The sequence below is a fragment of the Acomys minous genome, assembly GCF_964271855.1.
Source record: "Acomys minous genome assembly, chromosome: 1".
NCBI classification, from domain to species: Eukaryota; Metazoa; Chordata; class Mammalia; order Rodentia; family Muridae; genus Acomys; species Acomys minous.
Window position 1 is genome coordinate 42,558,032 of NC_140483.1, and position 26,700 is coordinate 42,584,731.

At 40.4% G+C, this 26,700-nt stretch overlaps 1 protein-coding gene across 2 annotated transcripts in view; it reads left to right on the forward strand.

Moving 5' to 3' along the window:
- PLA2G4A (phospholipase A2 group IVA) overlaps positions 1-21,012 on the forward strand; it is a 140,325-nt gene extending 119,313 nt beyond the window's left edge. For both annotated transcript variants that reach the window (XM_084797446.1, XM_084797447.1), the window contains 4 exons: positions 343-527; positions 8,913-9,108; positions 10,385-10,542; positions 20,467-21,012. In XM_084797446.1, the coding sequence (XP_084653572.1) occupies positions 343-527; positions 8,913-9,108; positions 10,385-10,542; positions 20,467-20,598 (671 nt within the window). In that variant the 3' untranslated portion in view covers positions 20,599-21,012. The remainder of the gene's footprint in view (positions 1-342; positions 528-8,912; positions 9,109-10,384; positions 10,543-20,466) is intronic.
- The last annotated feature ends 5,688 nt before the right edge of the window (positions 21,013-26,700 follow it).

The following is a 26,700-nucleotide window of genomic DNA, read 5'->3' on the forward strand; positions in this document are numbered from 1 at the left end:
ACACGATCACTGAAGAAGTGTTTTCAAATCAGCAAAGATACTGTAATTGGAGACAATACTGCTAAAGACAACATGGCTAGCGTTAATACCATGGAGTGAGCTAAGTTCTTCCCTTAGCATCTAATTTGATAATTGCTTGTATGCTGATAGTACAGATGAAGAAACTAAGACTTAAAGCTATCAATTTACCTACAATTGTTAGAGTTAAACCTGTAACTGATGCTAGCAAAGCTGGAGGGCCTAACCACCTGGATTTCTGTCTCTCCAATTTATCATAAATATTTATGTCTGACCTAGTGTCAAGTGACCATTTAATTCTTCTCTTGCCTTTCATCTTTAAAGATCCAGATGAATTTGAACGAATATATGAACCACTGGATGTCAAAAGTAAAAAGATTCATGTTGTAGACAGTGGCCTCACTTTTAACCTGCCATATCCCTTGATTCTACGACCTCAGAGAGGGGTGGATCTCATCATCTCCTTTGATTTTTCTGCAAGGCCAAGTGACACAAGCCCTCCTTTCAAGGTAAGGAAACTTTGCTAAGAAGAATAAAAACATGCCCAAGGAAGGGTACAGCCCACAGTGTGCTGGGCGCCTCTATATCAATTAATAATTAACAGAGTACCCATATGCTAGTTTGATCTGGACAATCATTCAATCAATAGTCCCTTCTTAGGTGACTCTAGGCTGTGTCAAGTTGACAAGTTTAAGCAAACTGTGTCAGGCACTAAGACATCTAAGGTGAAGAGTGATATATTGATAAATCCTTACTATATGCAAAATTTCACATGCTCAAAGTACATTAATATTCAGTCTCTTTTGAGGCTGTTAGTAGTATTAAGACAAGAAACAAGTTGGTGAGATAATATAAAATTACGTGCATTGTGGAAGATCAGTATTCAAATGTGTTGGCGCTTCCTGGAGCCAATGAACAGGGAAATAAGTGAATGGTATGAAAACCACACAGAAACAGCAATGAGGACATTGGAAAGATTAGAGCCCTCTCTTAGGAGGGCTCTAGGGAAAAGTTTTAAGATTGGCGAGTAGGAAAAGGAGACTTGGTGGAGAATTTCCAGCAGATAAATGAAATCATGAAATTGGAATCTTAGGATGATTAACCTGAGTTGGTGGATGGAAGGCAAAAGGTTAAGATAATGACTTACTGTAACCCCAGCATAGGATAACAAAATCTTGTACTATGAAGCCACAGCTAGAACCTAGTGACCTGTGAGGAGCAAGAAGGAGGTAGATTCCAGTGATGACTCCAAGGAGGTGATTGTGATGGGGGAAGACATTGTAGTATTCATTTAACCAATTGGATTGGAAAACGTCAAAGCCATCATTTGATATGAGTCAGAGCTTTAATACTGAATGAAATGACACCTACTTCTGAGGAGTTTTAGGATACTACTTTGTAACACAAGTAAGAGCCATTATATTTTTCAAGAGTTTTAAAATTTTTTCATTTTTATGAGGAAGAAAACACATACCTAAAAGACATATGAAAATGGAATATATACCAACCACTTCTATATAAAAGATGCTGGTGTCTTGGTGGTTTTTTCCTCTTCCAATATCTCTTTGAAAGGGTGTGTGTGTGTGTGTGTGTGTGTGTGTGTGTGTGTGTGTGTGTGTGTGTTAGCATGTGTATTATATGTATGTGGTGCACTAATGTGAGTATGCAGTGCACACACACCCTTATGCACATGTGAAGGCCGGAGCAGGATGAGAGGAATCCCTCTCTGTGTTATTCCTTTGAGACAGAGCCTCCACCTGAACCAGAAGCTCACAGTTTGCTAGGCTGGGTGATGGGTTAGCTTTCAGGTCCTACCTGTCTCCATTCCCCGTGCATTTACAACCGTGCCTGGATTTTTACCTGGGTTCTGGAGAGTAAAATCAGGTCCTCATGCTTGCAAACTAAGTGCTTTTCATTAGGGAGCCATCTCCCCAGCGTCCAATTTCTATTTAAAAAATATTAGTGTGTGTGTGTGTGTGTGTGTGTGTGCGCGTGCGCGCGCACGTGCACATATTGTAGAAGTCAGAGGATAACTTGCAGGAGTTCTCCTTTCTTCATGTGGGTCCCTAGACTCTACTCAGGCCATTAGACCTTTATCTATTGAGCCATCTTACTGCTCTGCTTTTCTGTTTCTGAGACTAAAATACATATGTTGTTTTTCATTAAAGAATAGAGTATAAATGCATGTGAGAAATTACGCCATTGATTGGGCGTGTGCCTCAGTTGGTGGAGTGCTTGCCTGCCGTGCATAAAGCTCTGGATTCAATGGCAAGCACCTCATAATATCTGGGGTAGAGGTACCCATGTGATCCCAGCATTTGGGAATGGGTGCAGGGGTATGGACGTTTAGATCATAGTACATGAGTTCAGACCAGCATAGGTAACATGAACCCTATTTTAAAAAGAAAAGGAAAGAAAAAGAAAGGAAAGCAAACAGCCATTGACTTCATTTATTATTTATTGATACGAATAGCATTTCCTAAGTTTAGTCAAATCTCAGATTTTATTAGGATGCCATACAGTTGTGAATATCCTGGCTTTTGATAAAGGAAATCACAGCTGTATTGTCTATGAATTCAAAGTTAACACTATCAGTATAAGGGGAGCTGGGTTCTTTAGAGCACATAGGACACACTATTTTTTTTAAAACATGGTATAAAGAATTTCATGATCCTAAACATTATTCCTTTTAATTTCTCCAAGAAAAGCAGCCCTGCATTACGTTTTATTAAGTTTCACTTTTATTACTCATTTAATAATGTAGATGTAGACAGTGTCTGTTTGCTTCACCATTAAGGCCTACCCAACAATAATTCTCACTACACTTGTCTCAATGGCCAGAAGAATCCTAAGTAAACAGACTCTTGAGTTTATGGGGAAGGCAGCTTTGGTTTTATTGAGGAGAAAAAAAGCTACAGCAGAACTCAGGGTCTACTCCTGTTGTATTTTCCATTATTTGACTAAATTTTGTGAAAACAATATTTAAGCCATTTTGTCATGACTTGTACCATGTGATATCCCATGCCATATATTCCACATGGGTTTGGCTAACTCGTCGAGTGCTCTTTTGAATGGTCTGTGGCCAGAGGCCAGCCAGAACAATGGGTCCACTCTGTAAAAGAAAAGGAGAAAGAGGGAGGCAATAAAGGGTGGCAAAGGAAGGAAATGCCAAGGGAAGTTTGAAGGGACAGTGGTAACGTGTCTTTGCTAAGTTCATCTGTGTATTGGTCATTTAGGGCTGGTGACTCACAAATAAAACAAACTAATCTGTGCTTTTCCACATTAGCCTCATTTATTTGCTGGTAATGGGTGTGTAGCTCTTGGTGTAAAACTACCCTGCACGCGATTCACATTTTAACTTGGGTCACATCCCGGCCTAGACAAGATGACTCTGTGCACATTCTCCTCCCACGCCTAGTGAGGGAAAATACCCACCCAAGCCAGTCCAAGTGACAGATCCATAGACAGCAATACACCAAGGCTAATGAAGCAACCTACAGAGACACATCAGTCTGGATAAGGCTTGTGATCGCCGGTCCAGCATGCCTGAGGAGGACTCTGCCCAGCACTGAGTGCATGTAGTACCTGCAGGCTTACTTCTTGTTACTTTCTCAGGGTTGTTACTAAAAAGTGACATCATATATATGGCTTAATGTTACAGAGAAGTATTGTACCTCAGTTCTGGGGGCCAGCAGTTGAGCAGGGTTATAAAAAAGAAGGCTTGTGCTTGCTATTAAGATTTGTGGTAGAACTCACTTTGTGGGCTCTGATGGGTCTGCACATTGCTTGCAGTCTGGTTGGGTCACTATGGTCTCTACATCAGTTTTTTTTCTTGGCCTTATTATTTAAGAGTTTCTTCGTCTCTTATTAGCAAAACTGTCATTGTATTTAGCCCCTACCCCATAATCAAGGCTGATCACAACTCAGGAGCCTTAATTATACTGCGAAAAACATTCCTCTGAGCCAGTGGGATGACTCGGATAAAAGCGCTGGGTGTGTGAACTGAGTTGTAGCCCAAGATCTGAGAGTGGAAGGAGAAAAACGAGTCCAGAAAACTGTCTATTGACCCCTTGACACACACACTAATGATGATGATGGTGGTGGTGGTGGTGATGATGATGATATAATTTTTTGAAGAATCCATTTAATTAATAAGGCTACATCCACAGTAGGTGGGTCGCTAGGGTATAGGTTTATGCTGTTGGGGTTACCATTCAATCTACCATGCCCATTTTAGTCACCGAGGGTCAGTTGTGATGAGCACAGATAGCCAATATTGATCTCCCCAGGGATGTTTATGCAAGTATATACCCAACTCTTAAATTGAGTGCTCCAAGTGTTATGAAAGCTTTGTATCTTCCTATGGCTCTATAAGGTTCTTGAAGACTAGCAATGAGTTCCCTATTAGAAGAGATGGTAACCACAAGCATATTCCTTTTTCACTGTGGTCTGGATATATTGTAAATATCTGTGTTTTCTGATGGTCTCAGGATACCTATGGGAAGGAGTCTTTAGATCCCCAAGAGGCTTGAAACCCACGGGTTGAAAACTGCTGTGTTAGCTTTCCTTCCTTTTCTTTTCATTATGGTTTAGTACTAAAAAAAAAAGCTTAGGCGTTTTTGAAAGTATCGCTTTGAAAGACAGACTTTAATTCTTTACTGTAAAGAAAGCTGTTTGTAGATAGTACTATGTAAGCAGACAGTACATCATACAGCAATGCTTGTAACATCTTGGGGCATCAAGACGTTCACGTTTCCCTGCTGTTGTATTGCTGTGATTTGGGAATCAGGCCTTTTTGCTCCCTAAAACGTTGTTCTTAATTTTAATTCTTTCAAATTTGGAGCTTAACTCATAGTCTGTGTGAAAGGAGACATCAGGAAAGAGAGGGTTTTCCATCCTGTAATCACGGCTTTTGCAGTCACCAGTGTTTAATCTTTTCCACATCGGGATTGGAGCAGAAAAGGGAAAGTTTCCATCACTTCCTGATTCCAGTATAATTCTGCCCAGCTAAAAATAGCCAGACCTCTACCTCAACTGGTGGCCTTTCCCTCTTCCTCCACACAGCCACACATCGTTTGGTCATCCCGTGACTCAACGTTTGTAAACACTAGAAAGCTGCTTTTCCTTGCCCTCACGCAAGTGCCTTACTGGACGAGCTTTGGTCTGACTGTGATGGCGAATGAGCATGAATGAATAATCACGGATAGTGCTGGACGTGAACTCACAGGAGGAGTTCGGCTGAGGAGGAGGAGGAAAGACAAATGAGAAAAGTGTTCTCAAACCTCAAATGAGAAGTTTACATCTGTTAACTTTTTAGCAAAGCATAACTGTATCCAGCAAAACCTTTTCTGAAGCAGCTACTGTTGTATCTATTAAATTCATTTTCTCTCAGATTTTATTTCTTTGTACATTTTGGGAGAATTGATTAGCTTAAAGTTCATGACTTCTTTTCTTTCTTTCTGTCTTTCTTTTTTTTTAGTTTGCTAGAATATTTAGGATTTTTATTGCTTATTATTTTATGTTTTGAGAATATAATATAATTACATCATCTCCTGTAGTAAGAATTCATGAAAAACACTAAAATGTTATGGGAATTGGTTTTTGTTTTAGTCCCAGGTATGGGATATGGGACTGCTTCACATTGTCCCCAGCAGCTGACTACGATTTGCCTCGTGCCCTAGCAAGGGTGTGATTTTGCCAGCTGAAGAATGGTTCTGCAAGTGTTTGACATTTGGAATTCTGGGGACTCTTGAGAGGGTACATAAGTGCTAGAGTCTGGAGAGGGGCTAAGGTGGCTGTTGCTCTTTCCTCCTCCTCCTCCTCCTTCTGCTGCTGCTGTCCCTGGTTGCTGTTGGTCAAGTGGTCCTGCGCAAAGAGAGGAAAAGAAATAGAATATCCTGACATCTAGGATCAGGCTTGCCCCAGGGAACTTGATGCCTTTAGTCATCAGGAAGTAGTCTAAAAAAAAAAAAAGACACACGTTTTCCTTTATCCTTCTTTCTCTCCCACCTAGTGTTGGGGGTTGGAAGGGTGGAATAAAGGTAGAAAAGGGTAGAAGAGAGTAAGGAACCAACAAGGTAGTAAAATTCCGCCTACATTCTTCTTCCTTTTCCCCTCCAAACTCTCCCATATGCCCCTCTTTGCTCTCTTCTGAGACTGAGGAGAAAGATCCAGGAGGCCTCGACACTACACAAAGAATTTCAGGGAACTAAGGAATTATGAGAGCAGGAGAAATAGCCTTTCCCAAGGGAAGAGCACAGCAAATGGTTACCCAATACCACACGGTGAACCCGGAAAACAGCATAGAAGCAACAGTATACGTACTGATCGGGTTGTATTTAGGAATAAATTTGTATATACAGATTCACATGCAAAGTTCATGACTTTTATGAACTATGAAGAATGGTGAAAATTCTATGGAAATTGAATGTTTTCTTATTAAAGTACTTGTACACTGTCTACCTTTTTTGTATCTCACCTCTAATCTTCTCAGATACTCTGCGATAAGAGTAGTAATTAATTTTATTTTGCAGAGGTAGAAAGTGTGTTACTGGGAAATAGGAAAGAATTAGATAGAGATGAGATGTGCTCGGGAGTTGATTATTTCAGGGAGAGCATACATGTTAGTCCCATGCTATTTAGTTATCGCATAATCCCTACAATGACTTTAGGGGTGTCATGTGGGACATTTTAGGTTCCTTCACATGAATAGTGCTTAGTGTCTAGGCAGATGGTCCTGGGTCTGGACCTGTTACACTGTGTAACCCAGATATATAGCCAGTCTCTGCCTTCCCCTCTCCCCAACTGCTAAACTACTTTTTAATTATTTCTCTCATTGACTTGAATGCATCAGAGTTTCTAATGCAGACGCCCTCTTAAGCATAGGACATTGTGACAGGCTCAATAGTATTTATTGTGTCAATTAAAGAATAGGCTGAGGGAGTAGTCTAGGCTTACTGCCCTATCTCCTGGAAATGTGTAACTTTTCACACCGTCTCTGACAGCTTTGAATAGGAAAGGTCACTGGATTGCTGCCTCTTACCTGGCTGTCTCTTACACTTCTGGTCTAGATGCTGTAGTGCTGAGTACCATAAGGCTACATTTGTTTGCTGACTGTTTTGCTCTCAGCTCTGAGCCTATGACTTAGGTCAGCCGGTAATGATTATCATTGACTAAATCAATATGACAAGAGTGTCTAAAAAAAAATTTTAGTGGTTTGCTCAAAACTGTTTTCTCTTTAAATATCTCTCTAATTTGCTTCTTGCTTTTCTCCTTTTTTTTTCTTTTGTTTTCTTTATTTTTTCCTTCTCTCTATCCCTATCAACAGATTGGATATTTGCACAGCACTTCCTGTGTGATAGATGTTAGTCTTAAGTAGATGCTAATTCATTTCATTCAGATTGCATTCCGTGTTTTATAGTTGAGGATATTAAGTTTGGAACCATGCCCCAGGCTAAAGAACTGACATTTGGACACAGGCACTGGGCCCAATCTTTGGTTTTACACCATGGTGCTCTATAACCACTTAATTATTCTGGCTCCTGAGACTGAATAGAAAAATAACAAGGTCTACAGTTTCCTGACAGCTTTCCACATTGATTTCCCAGCTTAAATTTAGTCTCATATTTTATTTATTATTTATTTACATATTATATGTGGTGAGTGTGTGCACATGTTCATGTTGAGTGTATGCATATGAAAATGTGGTGAACATGTACATACCTGCACTTGTGTGTGGAGGCCAGAGGTGGATATTGATGTCCTCCACAGAAGCTCTTCACCTTATTCTTTGAAATGGGGTTTTTCACTGAACTCAGAGCTCATTGATGTGATGTGTGGAGACCTGAAATTCCATTTGCTTTTCATAAGTAGAATCCAAAAGAAGCCAATTTGGAGACATACAAATACGTATTCATAAAACTAATTAAAATTTAAAATATGCATATTTTATTATGAATGTTAAAAAGAAAACAAAATATCCTTTAAAAACAATTTACTAGAAATACAAAATCCTATAAAATATGCTATGCTATCATACACAAGAAATTATAGAAACCATTAAGTAGGATACATCCAACTATTTTTAAAAATTCCCTGACTATGGAAAGAAGCTTTTTCTTGAGAGGAAGAAGAAGAGGTGGAGGAGGGGGAGGAAGGGCTGCTTCCTCCAGGCCATGGTGGCTCACACCTTTAATCTCAACACTCAGGAGGCAAAGGCAGGAAGATCTCTGAGTCTGAGGCCAGCCTGGTCTACAGAGTGAGTTCCAGGACAGCCAGGACTACACAGAGAAACCCTGTCTCTAAAAATAAAACAAGCCAGAACAACAATAACAGCAACAAAATAACAAAACAGCAACAAAATAAAAAAAAGAAAAAGAAAAGAAAGAAAATGCCCCCACATGTTTTCCTGCAAGCCAGTCTTAATGGAGGCATCTTATCAATTGTGGTTCCCTCATCTCAGATAACTCTAGCTTGTGTCATTTTGACAAAACAAGACAAACCAACCAAGACCCATAGTTTCCCATTCTTCAGTATGATCTCTCATCTCTCTTTAACCTCCCAATGCTTAAAACCCAAGCATATAGTTGTAAATGTTTTGGACCCATTTATCTTTTTCTCTAGAAAATTCTTATTCAATTTAGTTAATTAGTAAATTCGTCAAATGCCTGATGTTTAGCCAGCTTGTGCTGAGAATTGACAAAATGATACTGAGTTTGTTTAGAGAATAATTTTTACAGGTATTAGAGATTTGTGGAGCCCTTGAAAACAGTGTTGTGCTTTTGTCTTGGCAACTGCTTGAAGATACCAATACCCAGTGTATATAGGATAGTGGACAGGCCAGCTGAACAAAGCAAGACTGATCATTTCTAAATGCATCTTTCTCTTCCCCACAGGAACTTCTGCTTGCAGAGAAGTGGGCTAAAATGAACAAGCTCCCCTTTCCAAAGATTGATCCTTACGTGTTCGACCGGGAAGGACTGAAGGAGTGCTATGTTTTCAAACCCAAAAATCCTGATGTGGAGAAAGATTGCCCAACCATCATCCACTTCGTTCTGGCCAACATCAACTTCAGAAAGTACAAGGCCCCAGGTGTGTTTCAGTGAAACTGAAGTCTGGCTGACGACATGACTGATGTTAAGCTGTCCTTCATTTATGCTGAGGCGGATTGTACTGAGACTCTCCCATGAGCTATGACTACACAGAGTGCTTCTCTTTGCATGGCAACTAGTTGTGACCTGAGTGCCCCAGCACTTCCTTTATTTAAACCCGGAGATTTCGAGTTCCTTATAAATAAGAAACTGTAAGGTGAATGACGAGCTCAGCAAAAATCCTAGAACATTGAATCAGAGTCTTGGGTTTGATGGGCATCCTATTCATAACGGGCGGTAAATAATTTGACCTTCACCTCTGTGAAGTAGCTCTTGCTTTTAAAATAAAGTCATAAAAAAGACTCTGGGAATATTAATTGATCCCAAAACTCAGTGTAATCTAACAATGCAGCATAGTTGACCATTTTGAGTTGCCACATTGCATTTTACAGCAAAGGGGAGTCTAGTTCAAGGAAGGTTAGTCGGTTTTACCATATCTGGAGGAGTTGGTGGACTTTCTGCTATCCTAAAAGATACTCATTAACAAAAGAAGGATGCTTAAGGCTTTAAATTATAAATATTTTCTATTTTGTGTATGGAAACACACACACACAATGGGTGAGGGAATACAGAGAATACATTCTTTTCCCTAGATTTCTCAGACTGATGAAAAATTAGTAAGGGTGGAGTTGTGAGGCATGGCTCATAAGGAAGAAGGAAGTCTGGCTGTTTTTTTCATTTTCAGACTGAAACCTTAATTTCCCCTTGAAACCCTGGTTTTAAACTGAAAGTAACCTAGACAATTTTTTCTATTACTGTTAGTTCTCCAGAGGAAACAAGAGGCTGGTAAGTCCAGGGATTTCTGAGGGTTGAACAGGATTCAATGTTTTGGTTTGGATTTCCCCAAAGGAAGATTCTCAGGACAAGCTTCAAGTGCAGATGATTTGTTTGCAAGGGAGTGAGGAAGTGATACTGGGCATTGAGACAGATGGCATAGCACAGGCTAATAAGCTGCTGCCCCAAGAAGAACATGACCCATCTGGAAACGTGTAAGGCAGAGCACCCAGGATGTAGCGTCATCTTACCCACCCTTACACCAGCAGGCAGAAGAACTGGCTATCATCCCAACCCGAGTGTGGCTGACTGGGGAAGATAGTATTTATTAGAATCATGGGCTTTCTGGTGACTCTCAGTGCTGTCTTCATGGTTGCTCATATGTTTTAGAGTTTTTTTTTTTAATTTTCAAAAGCAAGAGTCATATTCTTTTTGGCATACAGGTGTTCCAAGAGAAACCAAAGAAGAGAGAGAAATAGCTGACTTTGACATTTTTGATGACCCTGAATCGCCATTTTCAACGTTCAACTTTCAGTATCCAAATCAAGCGTTCAAAAGGCTACATGACCTGATGTACTTCAACACACTGAACAACATTGATGTGAGTGCCCCCCCCCACTGTTTACACGAGAAATCACTAGCATACACGTGAATTCAGTAAGAAGAAAAATAACGCTGGGGGTGACCATGTCCACAAAGTGCTGCCTTATTTCTCACGAATCTTTTCACTAACTTCTAAAGGAGTTCCGAAATAGAAATTCCGAAATAATGACATCACTGTCTGCGACCGATCACAGCCCACACTTTATCCTATTGTTTGGTGGAGTGAATGTTTGCTTCCAGCTCTCCTGGTATATATATTATATTCATTTTCTAATAAAATAATTTATGAAGAGAAGGAAGTGATGGAAGGGCAGTATATGGGCAGGAGAGTAAGTGTATCCCTGAGGGCTGTTACCACAGAAATCTCGCCAACGGCTTAGTGAAAGCATGCTTTCAAATGTTTGGCTTTTATAGCTCTTGACACTATTTTCAAATACCATGGGTCCTACATTTTCATTCCTTGAGATAACCCATGTGTTTTGTGAAAGAGAGTTCTGCAGCAAATCTTCCTGTCAGTGTCAAACATTCTTATCCCTAGTGTATGTGCTGCAAAGAGCCCTTGTCTACGAGATTGCTTAGGGCTAACGGCACCTTTTCAGAGTGCTGTTGCATGACTGAAGCCATCACCTTGTGTACCCAAATCAAAGCACCCAGCCAATTGTTATTAGATGTGAAGGATGAGCTCACTGGTCTACTTGGATTTTGCTCATTAGGAAAGAAAATAAGAAAAGAGGGAGAGTTAGAGCCGTGTATCATGTCTGATTTGCTGGTCTGTTTGGAAATTATGAGTGGCTGAAAAGAACACCTGGCTGTGCTGTTTCTGTGAAACTTGCGTAGATGTTTGTGCTAAAGGACAACTAACACACCTCACTGTGCTTGCTTGTTCAGTTTTCCTTGAGACAGTGAAAGACAAGTCAAAGCAATCATGATATAAGGGACATAATACTTATTATTAATCAATACATTTTTGTGATCATATGAAAAATTTCCTAACAAACTTCAATTCCTATAAATTCTAACATTCCTCCTTTTTTGCCTGTATTTTCCAGGATGTGATGACTAACTCGTAACCTCCTTACCAGAAGTTGCAACATGTTATTTCCTTAACATATGCCCAGTAAATCTTGCATGGGTATAAATATTTTAAAACCTCATGCTACCTTATTTCTGCTGTGATGGTTAATTTTTTAAAGAAAATAGAAAACTGAATATTGTTATACAAGGAACACAGAGAAATTGTCAAAATAGCGTTGTACTATATTTTATTTAGCTTTCATTTTATGTAGGTGTGTGGGAGGGGGCTTGTGAGTGCAGGTTCCCCCACTGGCCAGAGGCATCAGATATTCGTAGAGGTGGAGCCACAGGAAATCAGGAGGCACCTTATATAGGTGACAGGACTGGAACCGAGGCCTTTACAAAGCAGTATGTGCTCGTAATCTCCGAGCTGAACCATATTTCCAGCTGCCAAGTAGAGTTGTATTTTATAAAGCTTAATGATACTAAAAGAAGAGAGAGCTAAGGAGATACCAGTTTCCTATTTTTCAAAGTAGTATACTCATGTATTCCTTGGGGTAAAAACTATTTGATAAATCATTGTCTAATGAAAAGAGCTAGAATTGTAGAAATTACAAATGTCACTTTAGATATAAACACACTCACATATGCAGTTTAAACAACTACATTTCTCTTGCTATTTTCGGTTTCTATTTATATTAGAGCTGTAAAAACATTTGCTGTAAGTAATCGTATAGTCGTACTTACATACTTTACAAGTGGTCCTCAAAGTAGTTTATTTGACACAGACATAAAAAAGTTAAAGCCTGAAAAAAATAGACTGAATTCCAAAACTATCTTGACTATAGCTCAATAAACTTTTATTTTTCACAAACTATTAATATATATAATGTATGAAATTTAAGAACTTCATACATTGTATTTTTATCATACTGTTTTCCCAAAACTGTTCCCAGTCACCTTCCAATTTAATACACACCCAACTTTGTGTCTCATTATTTTACTCTATCAAGTTCAGTTAGTGCTGCCTATGTACTCTTGGCTGTGTGTATCCACTGGAGAGTCGTATTCTTAACGAAAGAAAACAAAACAAAACTAAGCAAAATCTTTTTCTATCAGTTGCCACTAGCTCCCGAGGTAGAGTTTGAACTTCATAACGACCTCTCTCTCCTCTGTGATGAGATTTTTGTCTGGATTGAGCTTGTACAGATTTTGTGCTTGGTGTTCTAACCACTGTGAGTTTTTACATGCAACTAACTGTCTCCTCTTATGTAAATAAACATTTTTATATATAGCTTCTTCTAAGTTTGTGGTATGATATTTAGAAGCAAAGATACAGGTTTTATATTATCTTCAATACACAATACATCATGTTTTAGTTACATTTTTATTGTTGTGACAAGATACCATGACTAGCAGGTTGCAGTGGCACATGCCTGTAATTCCAGCACTAAGGGAAGCAGAGGCAGGCAGATCTCTGTGAATTTGAGGCCAGCTTAATCTACAAAGTGAGTGCAGGACAGCCAAGGCTACACGGAGAAATCCTGTCTTGAAACAAACAAACAAATAAACAAAAAATTACCATGGCCAAGACAATTTATAAGAGAAAGAGTTTATTTGGCTTATGGTTTCAGAGGATGACTCCATGACCATCATGGCAGGAAAACATGGCAACAAGTAGGCAGGCATGATACTGGAGTATTAACCAAGAGCCTACATCTGGAGACACAACCACAAGGCAGAGAGAAAGCTGACGGATGATGGCATGGACTTTTGGAACATCAAAGCCCAGTCATTCACCTTCTCCAACAAGGCCACACAATCTGATCCTTCCCAAGCAGTGGCACCAAAGAGGGAACAGCATTGAAATATAATAAGCCTATGGGTGCCACTCTCACACCACCATCGGCCACTTGTAACTGAACATACTACTTGAAGTTCATGAGGGTTGGATTTTTCATCTTGAAAACAGGAACTATAGGACCCATCACAGGGGCAGTGTGAGCATGAATGTGTAACCAGGTAGGACATAAGTAGTACCCTGCAAACAGAAGCCACTTACTCGTGAGGATCTTAGCTGTGTATGACGATCTCCTGCTGTCCTGAAGTGTATGGAAAATCTACAAAAGAAGCAGCAAAAGTGTTAAAGGATTCACCATATAGACAACTTGTACAGACACTGACAGTGTAGGTATTAAGTAAATGTTTTGAATAAGTGAATGTAGGCTTTTTTCTAAATAGCCATTTTTACTTATATCCAAGTGTAATATGCTTGTGTGTGCCTGCGTGCGCGCGCGCGCGCGCGTGTGTGTGTGTGTGTGTGTGTGTGTGTGTGTGTGTGTCCTTTTCTATTTTATTGATATCGTCTCTCATGGCGACCTTCTTGCATGTCATTTATCATAAGAACTCTTGGTAAGTGGTGATGCATAAAAATGAATTAAGTTTTGCTGAGCGTATGATGCAAGGGAGTGCATTAGTTTCAGTAGGTTAAAGCCTCCCTGCCATCTGAGTGGAGGAGGACATGGTCTTTCACTTAAGCAAGTGCATGTGGATCATCAGAGTGCTTTTCACAGGACAGAGACTGTGATCAAACGGGATGCAAAGTCCTCCATCTACCAAAGCTAAGCCAGAGCCACTGTGGCTTAAGGTGTATTTCCTCAACTTGTTTTCTGAGCTGGTTTTGCCCTGAAAAGACTGCTGTGTATCCTAGCCAGACACCAGGGAACTCCTGTTGATCGTTTCCCAGGGCATCCTTCAGAGGACTTGGCTCTGCTCTGCCTCACTTTCTGACGGCAGTCTGGTTTTTTCATTGGCATCAGTTTTCTGTACTTACTCAGTCGTCCCAAATTCTTTTTCCATGAATACTTCCCTGATGCTTTTACAGTTAGGGAATTTTGTGGGATTTGCATTTTTTCCTTTATTAGAAACTTAGGGTATAGCGACTTAGACTGGCAGACGTGTGGTATGTGGTGTATGGAGGCTTTGGATTTGGACCAGTGGAGTGTCTAGTCATTGCTCACCTGTCTGTCACTTAACTGGGTGACCTTGGACTGAGAGATTATTTTCTTCTTTTGTAAGAGGAAACAGTAATATACTTTATAGTATTATGACAGAGTTTAATTAAAATAACTTGTGGATTTGGGATATAATAGGAACTCACAAAATTGCAACAGCTACGACAATGAATAATTATTGGCTGTTATATTCTCTTCTGCTTGCAATCATAAATTATAAGCTCCATTAAAAAACATGGCATTTATTTTCTGTACTCTAGGAATAGTGATCATAATGGCTGACACCTCGAATGAATATACAATGTGTTTTTCATGAATTTATTTTTGTAAGTCATTGACTGATTGACAATGATGAGGATCAGGATAAAAGTTGCCACTGTATGGAAATGAAGTTGTTGGCCATGACGCCTGCATACAGCACATGCGTGTCCGTGTGGCATGTCCACTGCTTTGATCTGGGGGAGCATGTTTGGAGGACTCTTTCACAGTACCTCTTGACTCAGCTTGTTTTCCATTCTCATTCAGTTACCAGTGCAGTAGGCAAATTCAGGCAGATGGCGTGATACTGTTTTACGTGGCTTCGTCCAATACTTGCCAGGAGGCATAATCAGCTTCAGTTTTTGTCAGATAGTTTTATAAAGTGTTTTTGTTAGTCACTTCTCTTGTTTGTGTGACAACGTATGTGACAGAAGCAGAAAAGTTTTCTTTGGCCCCTGCACTAAGGGTGTCATTCATTATGGTGGTGGAGGCATGGGTGCAGGAACATGAAGCAGAATTAACATCACAGAGCGGTGAGGACTACAGCCCAGGGGATGATGGTACCTACCTCACTTAACTTACTACTCACAGAGATGCTCTGAGATTTATCTCCACAATGATTCTAGATCCTGACAAGGTGACAGTTGTTGACAATTGTAGTGTTAAAGTCAGAATGGGGGAAAGTACGTATCATAAGTACTGTTAGTTAATTCTTAGTTATTGGCATTTCATCATTACAATTACACTGCCTAGGTATAAGTTAAAGTTTTCTCCTGTTCAAAAGATAATCTGCAAGTTGCAGGTCCTGGCCTATGTGAGTAGGCTTGCAGAGGAGGTAGGACAGTGGTTCCTCCTGCCCATCGCACATCGTGGTCAATATCCTAAACAAAAGGTGGCTCAACCAGAGAAAATCCTCCTGGATTCGTCTGAGCATAGTCCTACACAATACAGGATCCTTGAGTAAAGATTCAGAGTTCTAAAATTGACAATGGACAATTTTTTTAATTTTAGGTTTTGTGATGCACGGAAAGGCATAGAAATATGACTGTTTTGAATGGGTAGAGTCTGATTCAGACATAAACTCAGAGAGGTCTGTTTGTTTGGATTCTTTCTGGTCTCTTTGTAGCAGGTATTCCATCCCTCTGGGTTTCGGGCAGGGTGTTTTGAAGTGGGGGTTTTGTGTGTGCCATCAGATGGGGCAGCGAATTCCTTTATGACTGGCTCTAGGAGAGGAGAGGTGGGGAGTGACAGCAATACTTTTAGATCTTAGGCTTAGACAAAGGGAGTTCTAACTTCCATATTCTCTTTAGGGAGGCTAAGTTTGCCTGAGGACAGGGCAGAGAACAGGAACAGACAATAGGACAGGAGAACGAGTTTCCACATCTTCTTTGATGCTTTCCTTTGAGGGTATCATTTTCTGAACCCCAGCAGCCCCAAATTCACCTGCCTTTCACGCTCTACACAATCTCATCCCATCTCATTGGTTGAATGAGTTTTTATTATCAGCGGTGGCAGGTGTTTTCGGGGACACAGAGATACATAACACCCAAAGAACACAAGTCCAGACTTGCAATCTTGTCGCTCAGGAAGCTAAGGCAAGAGGATCCTGAGTTTGCAGCCTGGGCTACAAAGAGACACTCAGTTTCAGAAGACAAAAATGAACAAATAAAGAACAAAGTCTGAGTGCTTAATAATATTCCTAAGTATTCAACACTTAAAGGTAGCCCAAAAAGCAGATGGCTGTGTGTGTGTGTGTGTGTGTGTGTGCGCGTGTGTCTCTATGTGTCTGTGTGCGTGTGTGCGTCTGTGTGTGTCAGTGTGTGTGTGTGTGTGTATGTCTGTGTGTTTGTGTGCCTGTGTGTGTGTGTGTGTCTGTGTGTGTGTGTCTGTGTGTGTCTCTGTGTGTCTGTGTGTGTGTGTGTCTGTGTGTGTCTCTGTGTGTCTGTGTGTGTGTGTGTCTGTGTGTGTCTCTGTGTGTCTGTATGTGTCTGTGTGTGGGTGTGTGTGTCTGTGTGTGTATGTGTTAATTTATAGGCAAAGGAATTGAGTGATTAACTAGGAGAAATGCTGAAAGTCACAGCTTTGGAGTGGGGACTGAGCCGAGGTCATAAGTCTTCCTTATGCTTTTCACTGTCAGCCATTTATCTTCCAAGTGGCTTCATGCCTTAAATGTTCCACAAACCAAGTTTCTTTTCCAAGTGGGCTTAACCAGTTTCCACGTGTTTCAGATGCCCGCCTTTCCCCCTACCACGTTCCATCCTTAGCTTTGGATGGCTATTCATGGAGAAAACTGCTTCCCCTTCGGCTTATGAAGCCATGTGTGTTCAAGTCCAGCTACTCTTTCCCCATGGTTTATCCTGGGCATTTATTAATTTAGAAAATATTTTTATGTGCCTTTCATAGTCTAGGTGCTGGGATCAAAGACCTACACTTCCTGCTTCCATGATATTTCAGATCTCATGGGAAAGCAAACATTAGCCACAAAACTCACAGTAATTTTGATGAAAACACTAGTTGTTGTTTCTTATACTGGTAATTTTTTATTTCTCTCAAGTTATACCATAACTTTCTCTCTTGGGCTACTGTTTTAATTTGATACTGTGAGCGTTCCACATTTGTCTACAAGTGGTCCAAGCAGAGACACCTCCAAAATCATTCACTTTGATGGAGGTGGGTGAGGGGGGAAGATCTCATTTTCCAAGTTTTTATTTTTCCCCTTATTTATCTACTCCTATCCCTATTGCTGAAGAATTAAGGGAAGTGTTTTTGTTTTTTTTAATTGGAAAGCTCTTGAATGTTGCCATAAAAGATGGTGTGGATCACACTTGGGATGAGCAGTGATGGTATAGAAGGTTAGTGTACCAGGGCTATTGCTAGAAGAAACCTGTCAGGAAGGATTTGGACTCCCACGGAAGGAGAGAAGCAGTTATATATGCCCTCTAACGTCACTCCAGGTAAAAGCAGAAGTTAGAAAGATACAGATACTACATAGTATGTCTTAGATATACCCAGATATACCACGTAGCATGCTAAAAGCTTCATAGTTGGCAAGGGATTTAATACTGAGTTTTCCTTTGCATGGAAGCAGTAGGCTCTGTTCTGCGGGATCGGAAGCCTGGTTAGTGGTTTCATAGTACTACGGTGCCACCTAGTGGTTCCTCTTCTACATTCGTATCCCAAATGATTGGGGTTTTTAGTTAGAGATGTAAATGTTGGTTTTCCTTCAATAAACAACAACAAAACAAGACAAACAAACAAAAGGGCTTATATATTAGGAATATGATCAGGGCCCAAATGTTGGCCAAATGTTGGCAAACTCACTAATTTGTGATACTAACATTGTTATTCTGTTTTCTTTATTTTTATATAATGTTATAGATATTGAACAGGGTCCCATATACACTAGGCAAGTTTTCTAAGGACTGAGCTCAAAACAGCCTTGGTGCATTTTTCCTGTTTTGTTTTTGTTTTTTGGTGTGTGTGTGTGTGTGTGTGTGTGTGTGTGTGTGTGTGTGTGTGTGTGTGTGTAAATTCACTGTCAAAGAATTAACATCAGATAGTCATTACTGTAATATAATTCCCTGGGTCTTTTCTGTTCTAAAGATTTTTGATGGTTTGTTTTATCCGACACTTCTCTCTGCACCAAGGGGAAAGGTCTGCGGCTGGTTTGAAGGAACAGAAACCAACAGATAACACTGCAAGCTGGAATCTAGAAAGACAGAGACTGTTAGAAGGAAATAAAGTAGCTCATTTAAATAGCAGGATTCATTTGCCAGTTCACACCATGCAATAAGCCTGTTCTTGCCCATGTTCATTTCTCACAAGCTTTGTAGCCTCCTGACTTTCATCACTCGCAGGTGATAAGCAACAATACGGCCACATATCTGTTACAGGATGTTTCTATGTGCCAGTCATTGTCCACAACACATTATATCAATTCTTCCCAATTCCTAGCAACCCACATGTAACAATGTTATTACTCTTCTAAGGACAAAGAAGCACAGATTAGACAGATGGACCAGCAGTTAGGAGTACTTGCTGTTCTTCCAGATGACCTAGGCTCTGTTCCCAGCATTCACATGGCAATTTATACTGTCTATCAATATGTACAAGGGATACAACTCCCTCTTTAGACTCCATGGGCACTGTATACATGTGGTGTACTTGCATGCAGACAAAATACTCATAATATACATAAAATAAAAATAGGTGACATCTTTAAAGAAGAGACAACCTTAAGAGCTTAGGGTAATTTCCATCTATTCCACACAGCCTGGATATGATTGAGCCAAGGAGGCATTTGACCCAAGTCTTTTTCAACAGATCTGAAGCACAGAAATACGTCTCCCATCCTCATGGGAAAATGGACTCTGCAGATACCTACTTTAAAGTTTCAGTAGTATTTGAGTTTGTTTCCATAGCAGAGTGACACATTCTTTCAACAGTATGAAAGACGCAAAGTTTCCATGATAAATTCTTTTCTGTTGTTTGTTTTGATAACATGGTGGCGTGTTATTTAGTTGGCTGCTCTGGAAGAAATAGACGCTCCTGCCACTGTGGGCAATAAGAAGTTGCTGGATGCTGAGCACATGTGGCTCAACTGAGCCCCCCTTTCTCTCTGTTCTAGGCACTGGAGATATTTGCTCAGTGAGCAATAGGACAAGACCTCTGTGGTCGGTCGAGCCACTTAAGTTCTGAGTGGAAGGAGGGCATGGGTCCTGTTTCCAAGCATTCCTTCTCATGGTGTAGAACTTAAAGCTTATGGCCAACCCTTATGTAAGGGTTCCTGAAATGGAGGATAAAGGGGGCTTGGGAGTAGCCCTCCAACTTGCCTCTACCTCTAGGGCTCCAAACATCTATTTTGTTGACAGCTCTTGGGGGAATGGCAGTTTCCTGGTGTTGATAGGGCTCTAAAATGGTAGCAAAGTCATAGTGAGCATCTTCTCATACCACTCCCAAAGCCTTTCGCAGCTCTGCAGTAATGACTTTGACCAAATGCAAATTCACCTTTCTCCTAAAATTCCTAACAACGTTAACTTCATGCCAGAAATTATATGTGTGTGTATACACACACACACACACACACACACACACACACACACACACACACACATATATAAAACCTCTGATAATGATTAACTTGAATAAGCATAAAATAACTGGATGTAAAATAGTAATTCATTTTTATGAGGAAAATTAAAATAAGTTGTTTCTTAGGAGGAGGACCACATTCTCTTGTTGTTGGTGAGAATCGTAAATTCTCCAGCAATGCCTTCTTTCTCAATTAAGGGAGGTCTTTCCCTTCTCTGTGGCCTCCCGTCCACCTTTTAACTTTAAAAACACAAATGATAAATTTAGAATTTCCTTCCATATTGTAACTCACTAGTGAAGTATAGATGGGACATAAATTTACCTTGCTATAATTATTTTATTCCACTGTCACTCCTGGAGTAACATCTTCACAAGAGTGTAATAGTGGAATCTTGTTTGATCTGGGCATGAAAGAGTCATGTTTCTCCTAGTCGGCTTCAAAAGAGAGACACCAAGGAAAGAGAAACCAGACTTTTGCTTTCATCCAATGAATGCTTCAGGGATCTATAGTTGTGCTAATCATTGTCTTCTGTGTCCATTGGCAGGTGATAAAGGATGCTGTTGTTGAGAGCATTGAATACAGAAGACAGAACCCATCTCGTTGCTCTGTTTCCCTCAGTAATGTTGAAGCAAGAAAATTCTTCAACAAAGAGTTTCTAAGTAAACCCACAGCATAGACTGTGTGCTGGAAAGATCAAGCCATATGAATTCAATGACAATTGGAGATTGTCTGACTGAGAAAAAGAGACTGGATGAGACTCAGAGTGGTAATTAAATTGTGTGGTTCATGGGAAATGGTGTTGATTATGTAGTTCGTGGCAAGGGTTTCTGTCAGTATGAATTTTCTGACAGAGACATAGGGATATATACTGTATTTTGAACATTCCTCACCTTTTTTTTTACCTGTGCTTTTTATATATATATAAAATGTGGTTTTCTTTTTAAAATATTTAATAGTTTAACACAGTAAATAAGGCTTCCCATTGTGTGTGGACGTTAGTCACGATTTGTTCATGCCATAGTACAACACTATTTTTATTTAAACATTCATATATACACATATGAAATAAATACTTTGAGGTACAAATCATCATGAGAGACTTGAGTTTTTGCTATCATTTAAAAAATCTCTCTCTATGAGTGTGCTTTATATGATGTGTATGTATGTGGACGTGTCTATATGTATGATTGCTGATGTGCCCATACCATAATATGTGCGTGGAGGTCAGAGGACAACTCAGTGTTAGCCCTTGCCTTCCTGTTGTGTGAGACAGGGTTTCTTTGCTGTTGGTGGCTATGCGTGCTAGGAACTGCCTTGGAGTTTCCAGGGCCTGACCTGCCTCTGCCTGCCATCGCACCCTAGGGTGCTGGGATTACAGATGCCTACTGCTGAGGTGGCTTTCACATGGGATCCAAACACGGCTCTTTATGCTTATGTGGTGAACACGTCATCCACTGAACCATGCCCCTGGCCCTTGTTAATCTTTCAATGAGAAATATTTTACTTTTACTACAAAAGGTTTTCACATTCATTGGTTTCAAGTATGTAAATCTGAAACTTAGAATTTTCTTAAAGATGTATTTTTATTTTTAAGTGTGTGTGTGTGTGTGTGTGTGTGTGTGTGTGTGTGTGTGTGTCTGTGTGTGTCTGTGGGGGGCTTATATGTAGATAAATACAGGTACCCACAGATGTGGGATCTATAAGGGCTCAGAGTTACAGAGGAAGTGTTGAGGCAGCTTTGACCCCGGAAACCTCTAACATAAGAATGACAGGCGTTGGTTACTTCCCTACTCCCAATGTGGCAGCACAAAGCCGGCTCCTCACCAAGCATGTAGTACCCTGACGTTTATCAGACTTCACTCCTTGTGTTGACCTTATAAGGTTGTCCCCATCCTACAGCCCCTGAGTATGCAGCTGAAGGCTCTTCTAACACCTTTGCCCTGGCCAATGGTACATGGCCATACAAACTTTTCCAAGAGACCCTGGCCACCTCCCCAGGGCCATAATTACCCCTCTCCCCAAATAAATTGAACCAGTTCTCAGAAACCGTTCCAGGCTTTGTTCTCTACCTGAGCACTCACAGCCAACGGAGACCCTGCAGTGCACTCAACTGAGTCAGGCTAAGCTCCCGTCCCTCTAGCCCAGGCTGGTGCGCAACAAACCTGGCTACCCTGAGGGAGAAGCAGACATGGAGTGTTACACAGAGGCCAGAAGTGTTACAGGTGGGCCACTATACATGAATGCTGGAAACTAAACTCAGGTCCTCCGCAAGAGCAGTATGTGCCCTTAACTGTTGAACAAACCCCATGAAACTTACATTTTAATTTTTTTCCTTCGGAGGAAAAGTATATATAATTTGTTCCATTATGGCACTAATTGATATTCATTTGTATAAGAATGCCTAAGAACTTCTAATGCTGTACTTCACTCTGTTCATGGTATCCTGGACTTCTTACCCGGCCAGAACAGCTGGCCCCAGGGAAGTGGTGGGAGCCATGTTCTGGAACAGCCTGTAGGGCAGGCCCCTGGTTTCAGGAGCAGCTGACCTACTATGCTTTGGCGACAACCTTCCAAACATAAAGCCTTCCTCCACTTCCTCTGCTCTCTGTCAATCTTCTTTCTTTGAGCTGACTTTAAACTCTCTGTTCCTTTGTTCCTATAATTCTCTTTCTTCTCACATTCTTTCCTAGGAGTAATAAAGAAAAATGATAGTCATTTTTTAAAAAATGATTTATGCAAAAGACAAATGAGTGCCCACCATGCCCCTTTGGCATTATCCTGTATGGTCTGGGAGGCACGATATTGATTGAAACTGGCAAAAAGCACCTGCTTTGGGGACTGCAGAGATATGCCTTAGCTACCTCTCTTACCAATATGCAAAACATCTGCCATAAAAAGTTGAAAGAATGAAGAACTTCTTGGGTTTTTGGAACATCATAGTGGCAGGAACATGTCAACTAGGCAGCCTTTTACCGCACGGCAAACAGGTGAGAAGGACACACCTCAGTGACCTAATTTTTTCACCCAGTGCCCATCCCCTAATATTTCCAGAGCCTCCGAAAATTGTGCCCCCAGCTGTAAGTCATCCTTACAATATAGGAGCTGTTTTGTGGCATGGTTCGTATCTGGACTGTAATTAGTTTTATTAACCAACCGTAAGCAAGTCACGTATGTCAGAGCATGATGAATAAAAAAGTGGACAAGAGATGGGAGGTGCTGGATATGTGTGGGGAATCACAGTGTGAAAGTGACGTGAAGGCAGGGATGTGACCTGTGAGCCTCCCTGAAGGGGCTTGACAACAGGCCAGTGCTCTGTAGTGAAAACTGACACATGTTTTAGGAATCAGGAAGGAGCTGCAGGCCCAGCATAGAAAACAGTATTTGTTCAAAACTTGACAATACTGTTTATGTTTAATTAATAATGTGGTGCTGGAAAACACCTCAGGGCAATACCTTTGTTGGTGTTTCGTTTATTCTTCTGAATATCCCTGTGAATTAACCTCATTTAATAACAAGATAGTTATAAAACTTCCCTAAAGTTTCTCCAGATAATGGGGCCCTGTGCCTGTGGCCTTTATGCCCCAACTGATAGAAGTGAATGGGGTAATATGTGAAAGGTCATTGTGTGTGAGTCTGGAGTCACCCACACTCTTGTTTTCCTTCGTCCACATACTTGTCATTAACTACAGTAACATCAGCTTCCTGTCTAATGCAGTTCTTAGTTTTCTCAATTATGAATTTCCTAGAAAGCTGATTTTACTTCAACACACACACACACACACACACACACACACACATTGATGACACACTTTAAAAGGAAGAATTGTATTTTAGCATAACTGAGAAGTTTGTCAAAGCGAACAACTTCAGTGATGAACAGAAATCTCTCACTTTCTGCTAGAATGCCTCACTTCCAGGGTTGTCTCGCCTAAGGTGCACTACCCGAATCTAGTCCCAAATTGGTATCAGACAAACCCAACCCAGGGAAACCCAGAGGGTAACTAACTCCTGGAGTTGAAACAGGCAAGTCAAGGGAAAGTTGAAAGACTTTTGTTTTGTTTTTTTGTTTTTGTTTTTTTTTTGAAAACTAAAGATGTGACAACGGAAAACCATGTGATTGTGACCTGAGTGTTGATCAGAGGCTTTGATCACAGTCCTGTTCTAAGGCTAACATACCAATTTTAAGAAGGTATTGGGGATAGCGTCTTTCAGTGTAGTCTAGGCTAGCCTCAAACTCACCTGGAAGCCCAGACTGACTGGGAAATTGCAGTTGTCCTACCTGTGCCTCCTCAGTGCAAGGGTTTGTAGGTATATGCCACCGTATCCAGATCAACGTCCTGGCTTTGATAGTTGTATTGTAGCTTTGTAGCAGATTGTCCTTATTTTAATAGATGCACATTATCCAGAAAGCTAGGCTCTGGGGTTGACAATAAACTTGGCTGGCAGGGGGCTGGGAGAGGAGAAAGGGGGGAGAGCAAAATGTTTCTACATCTTATTTGAAACTTTTCTGCAAGCTTGACATTGCTTCAAAAATGTCACAAGTGGTCCAAAATGTTCGTGATGCACTCATTCAGAGCATTCTCTTAAAATTAAAAGGGTTTTACATCAGTGTTTCCCTTGTTCATATCCATAGTTCCTCTTTAATCTGATTTTTCTACATTGAAAAAAAAAACCCTAAGAAATTAACCATTGAGTAACATTCCCATAGAATTTCTCTCCATGACTTTTCAATACTTCTTCTAGTAGTTCAAGGTGAATGTTTTATGATGTCCTGATTCTTTTATGTCAACTTACAAATCTAATCAATGCCCCTTTTGGCTGTATATGTATTAAAAACAAAATACGAAACAGCAAATAATAAATGAACAATAAAACAAATAACAATAAAAATTACAGTGAATGGGAAAACTGTCCTTTTTTTGTGGGACTCCAAACAATACAAGGTAGTGGGCATGTGTTGTTTATCATGCATGTAAGATGCCATGTTTGGCACCAATGACGAGTATTCCTCCAGACACCCTTTACTAGCTCCCATCTTTCAGGTCCCCGTGATACTGACTGCATAGCTCTGACCTGATGACATTGGTTTGGGTAGTTATGACAGCCTTCTTGAAAACCTGTAACCATGATTAAGCAAACTGGGGTATAAAACGGTCACTGTATCTCAAGATGGGACCACTCTCTGTTGTCTTTGATGGTCCAGAGTTCTCTTTGAGTTAAGACTTCAATAAAGTGGGCTGGAGAGATGGCTCAGAGGTTAAGAGCACCAACTGGTCTTCTGAAGGTCCCAAATTCAATTCCAGCAACCACATGGTGGCTCACAACCACCTGTAATGAGATCTGGTGCCTTCTTGTGGTGGGCAGGCACACATGTGGGCAGAATACTGTATAAATAATAAATGAATCTTTAAAAAAAAAGACTTCAATAAAGCTACCTTTTTGACTTATCTCTCTTTTTATTATTTTTTTATTTTCTCTTATTCTCAGAGTCAACAAAAATGTGCTCTTTTAACATATTGCTCAAACAATAACCTTCAGTTTAGTTTATTCTCTAGAGAATTTGACCTAACATAGGCCAAAGCACATGAGATTTGATGTCCTGTAAAACAGTTTACAACCTGTGAAAGAGAAAGAAAAAAAAAAAGCCCACAAAGCATGCCATGACAAATGACAAACACACAGACACATATTGCTGTTGTGGAGTGTTCTTTAAAACTAGGTAATATGGGAACTTTTCATGATGCATCATCCTTTAGGCTGAATATTTAAAAGATGAACAGAATTGCAAATGGGATTTAGGAGGCAGGTTATTTCTCTGCCAAAATGAGCTTTTTTCTTTCTTCTCGATTCTTTATCTTCCAATGCACTCTAACATTTCTTTAGGGATTTGGGACACTGATTCACTGACATATTAGTTTAAGAAACTCTAAAGCTTCAAAATGTTTTTCAAAGTGAATTTCTCATATGCTGCAACAAGCTCAATCTAATCGGATGAAACAGAACTGGAACAAATAGGGAATTCTGCACTGAAAGCCAATGACCTGAGTGTGAAGCTGAGAGGAGGTGCATAGCTCCATGTTTGAAGGCAGATTTCATCTATAACACCTAAGCAAAAGTGACTGACCAAACACCTGAGAAGAGTTTATTCTGACCCATTGTTTGAGAGGATATAGCCGAACATAGTGAGATGGCAGGGTTGGCTCAGTGGCTAGCAACCATGCTGATGACCCAGAAAGGACTGACAGGTCTAGGACCCCCCCCACCGCCCCATAGCTTCTTTCCCTAATAAGCCTCGACCTCAGAAATGTCCCATAATTCTCCCAAATGCACCAGTCCTTGGGAAGCCAGGACTTAAACACACGAACCTGCGGGGGATTGTTCACATAAATCATAACTGAGGGCTAGAAGTAAGCTTAGAATTTTAATAATATTATTTCGTGGAGTTAAGTGTTTATAAGGGAATATTTCAACACAGAGGTGATGGCATTGTTAGAGTCATCTCTGAATAGTTTGATTTGAAAACACGTTCTTCACTTTGCCTCTGTCCCTTCCAGAATTCCTGGCCGACACAGCCTTTGAATCATGCTCTGTGATGAATGTGCATACACTTTCATTTCCTGCTCAGCTCAGTTTCACAGGTCAGTCACACAGATGGATCAGAACTGAGGTGGGTTGAAAATTACTTCTAGGTCTCTTGTGACAGCGGACTTAGGCATGATACAGTTCCAAATAAGGAAAATATTCCTACTGGTTAGGTTTGTTCAAAAGTAAAATGAAA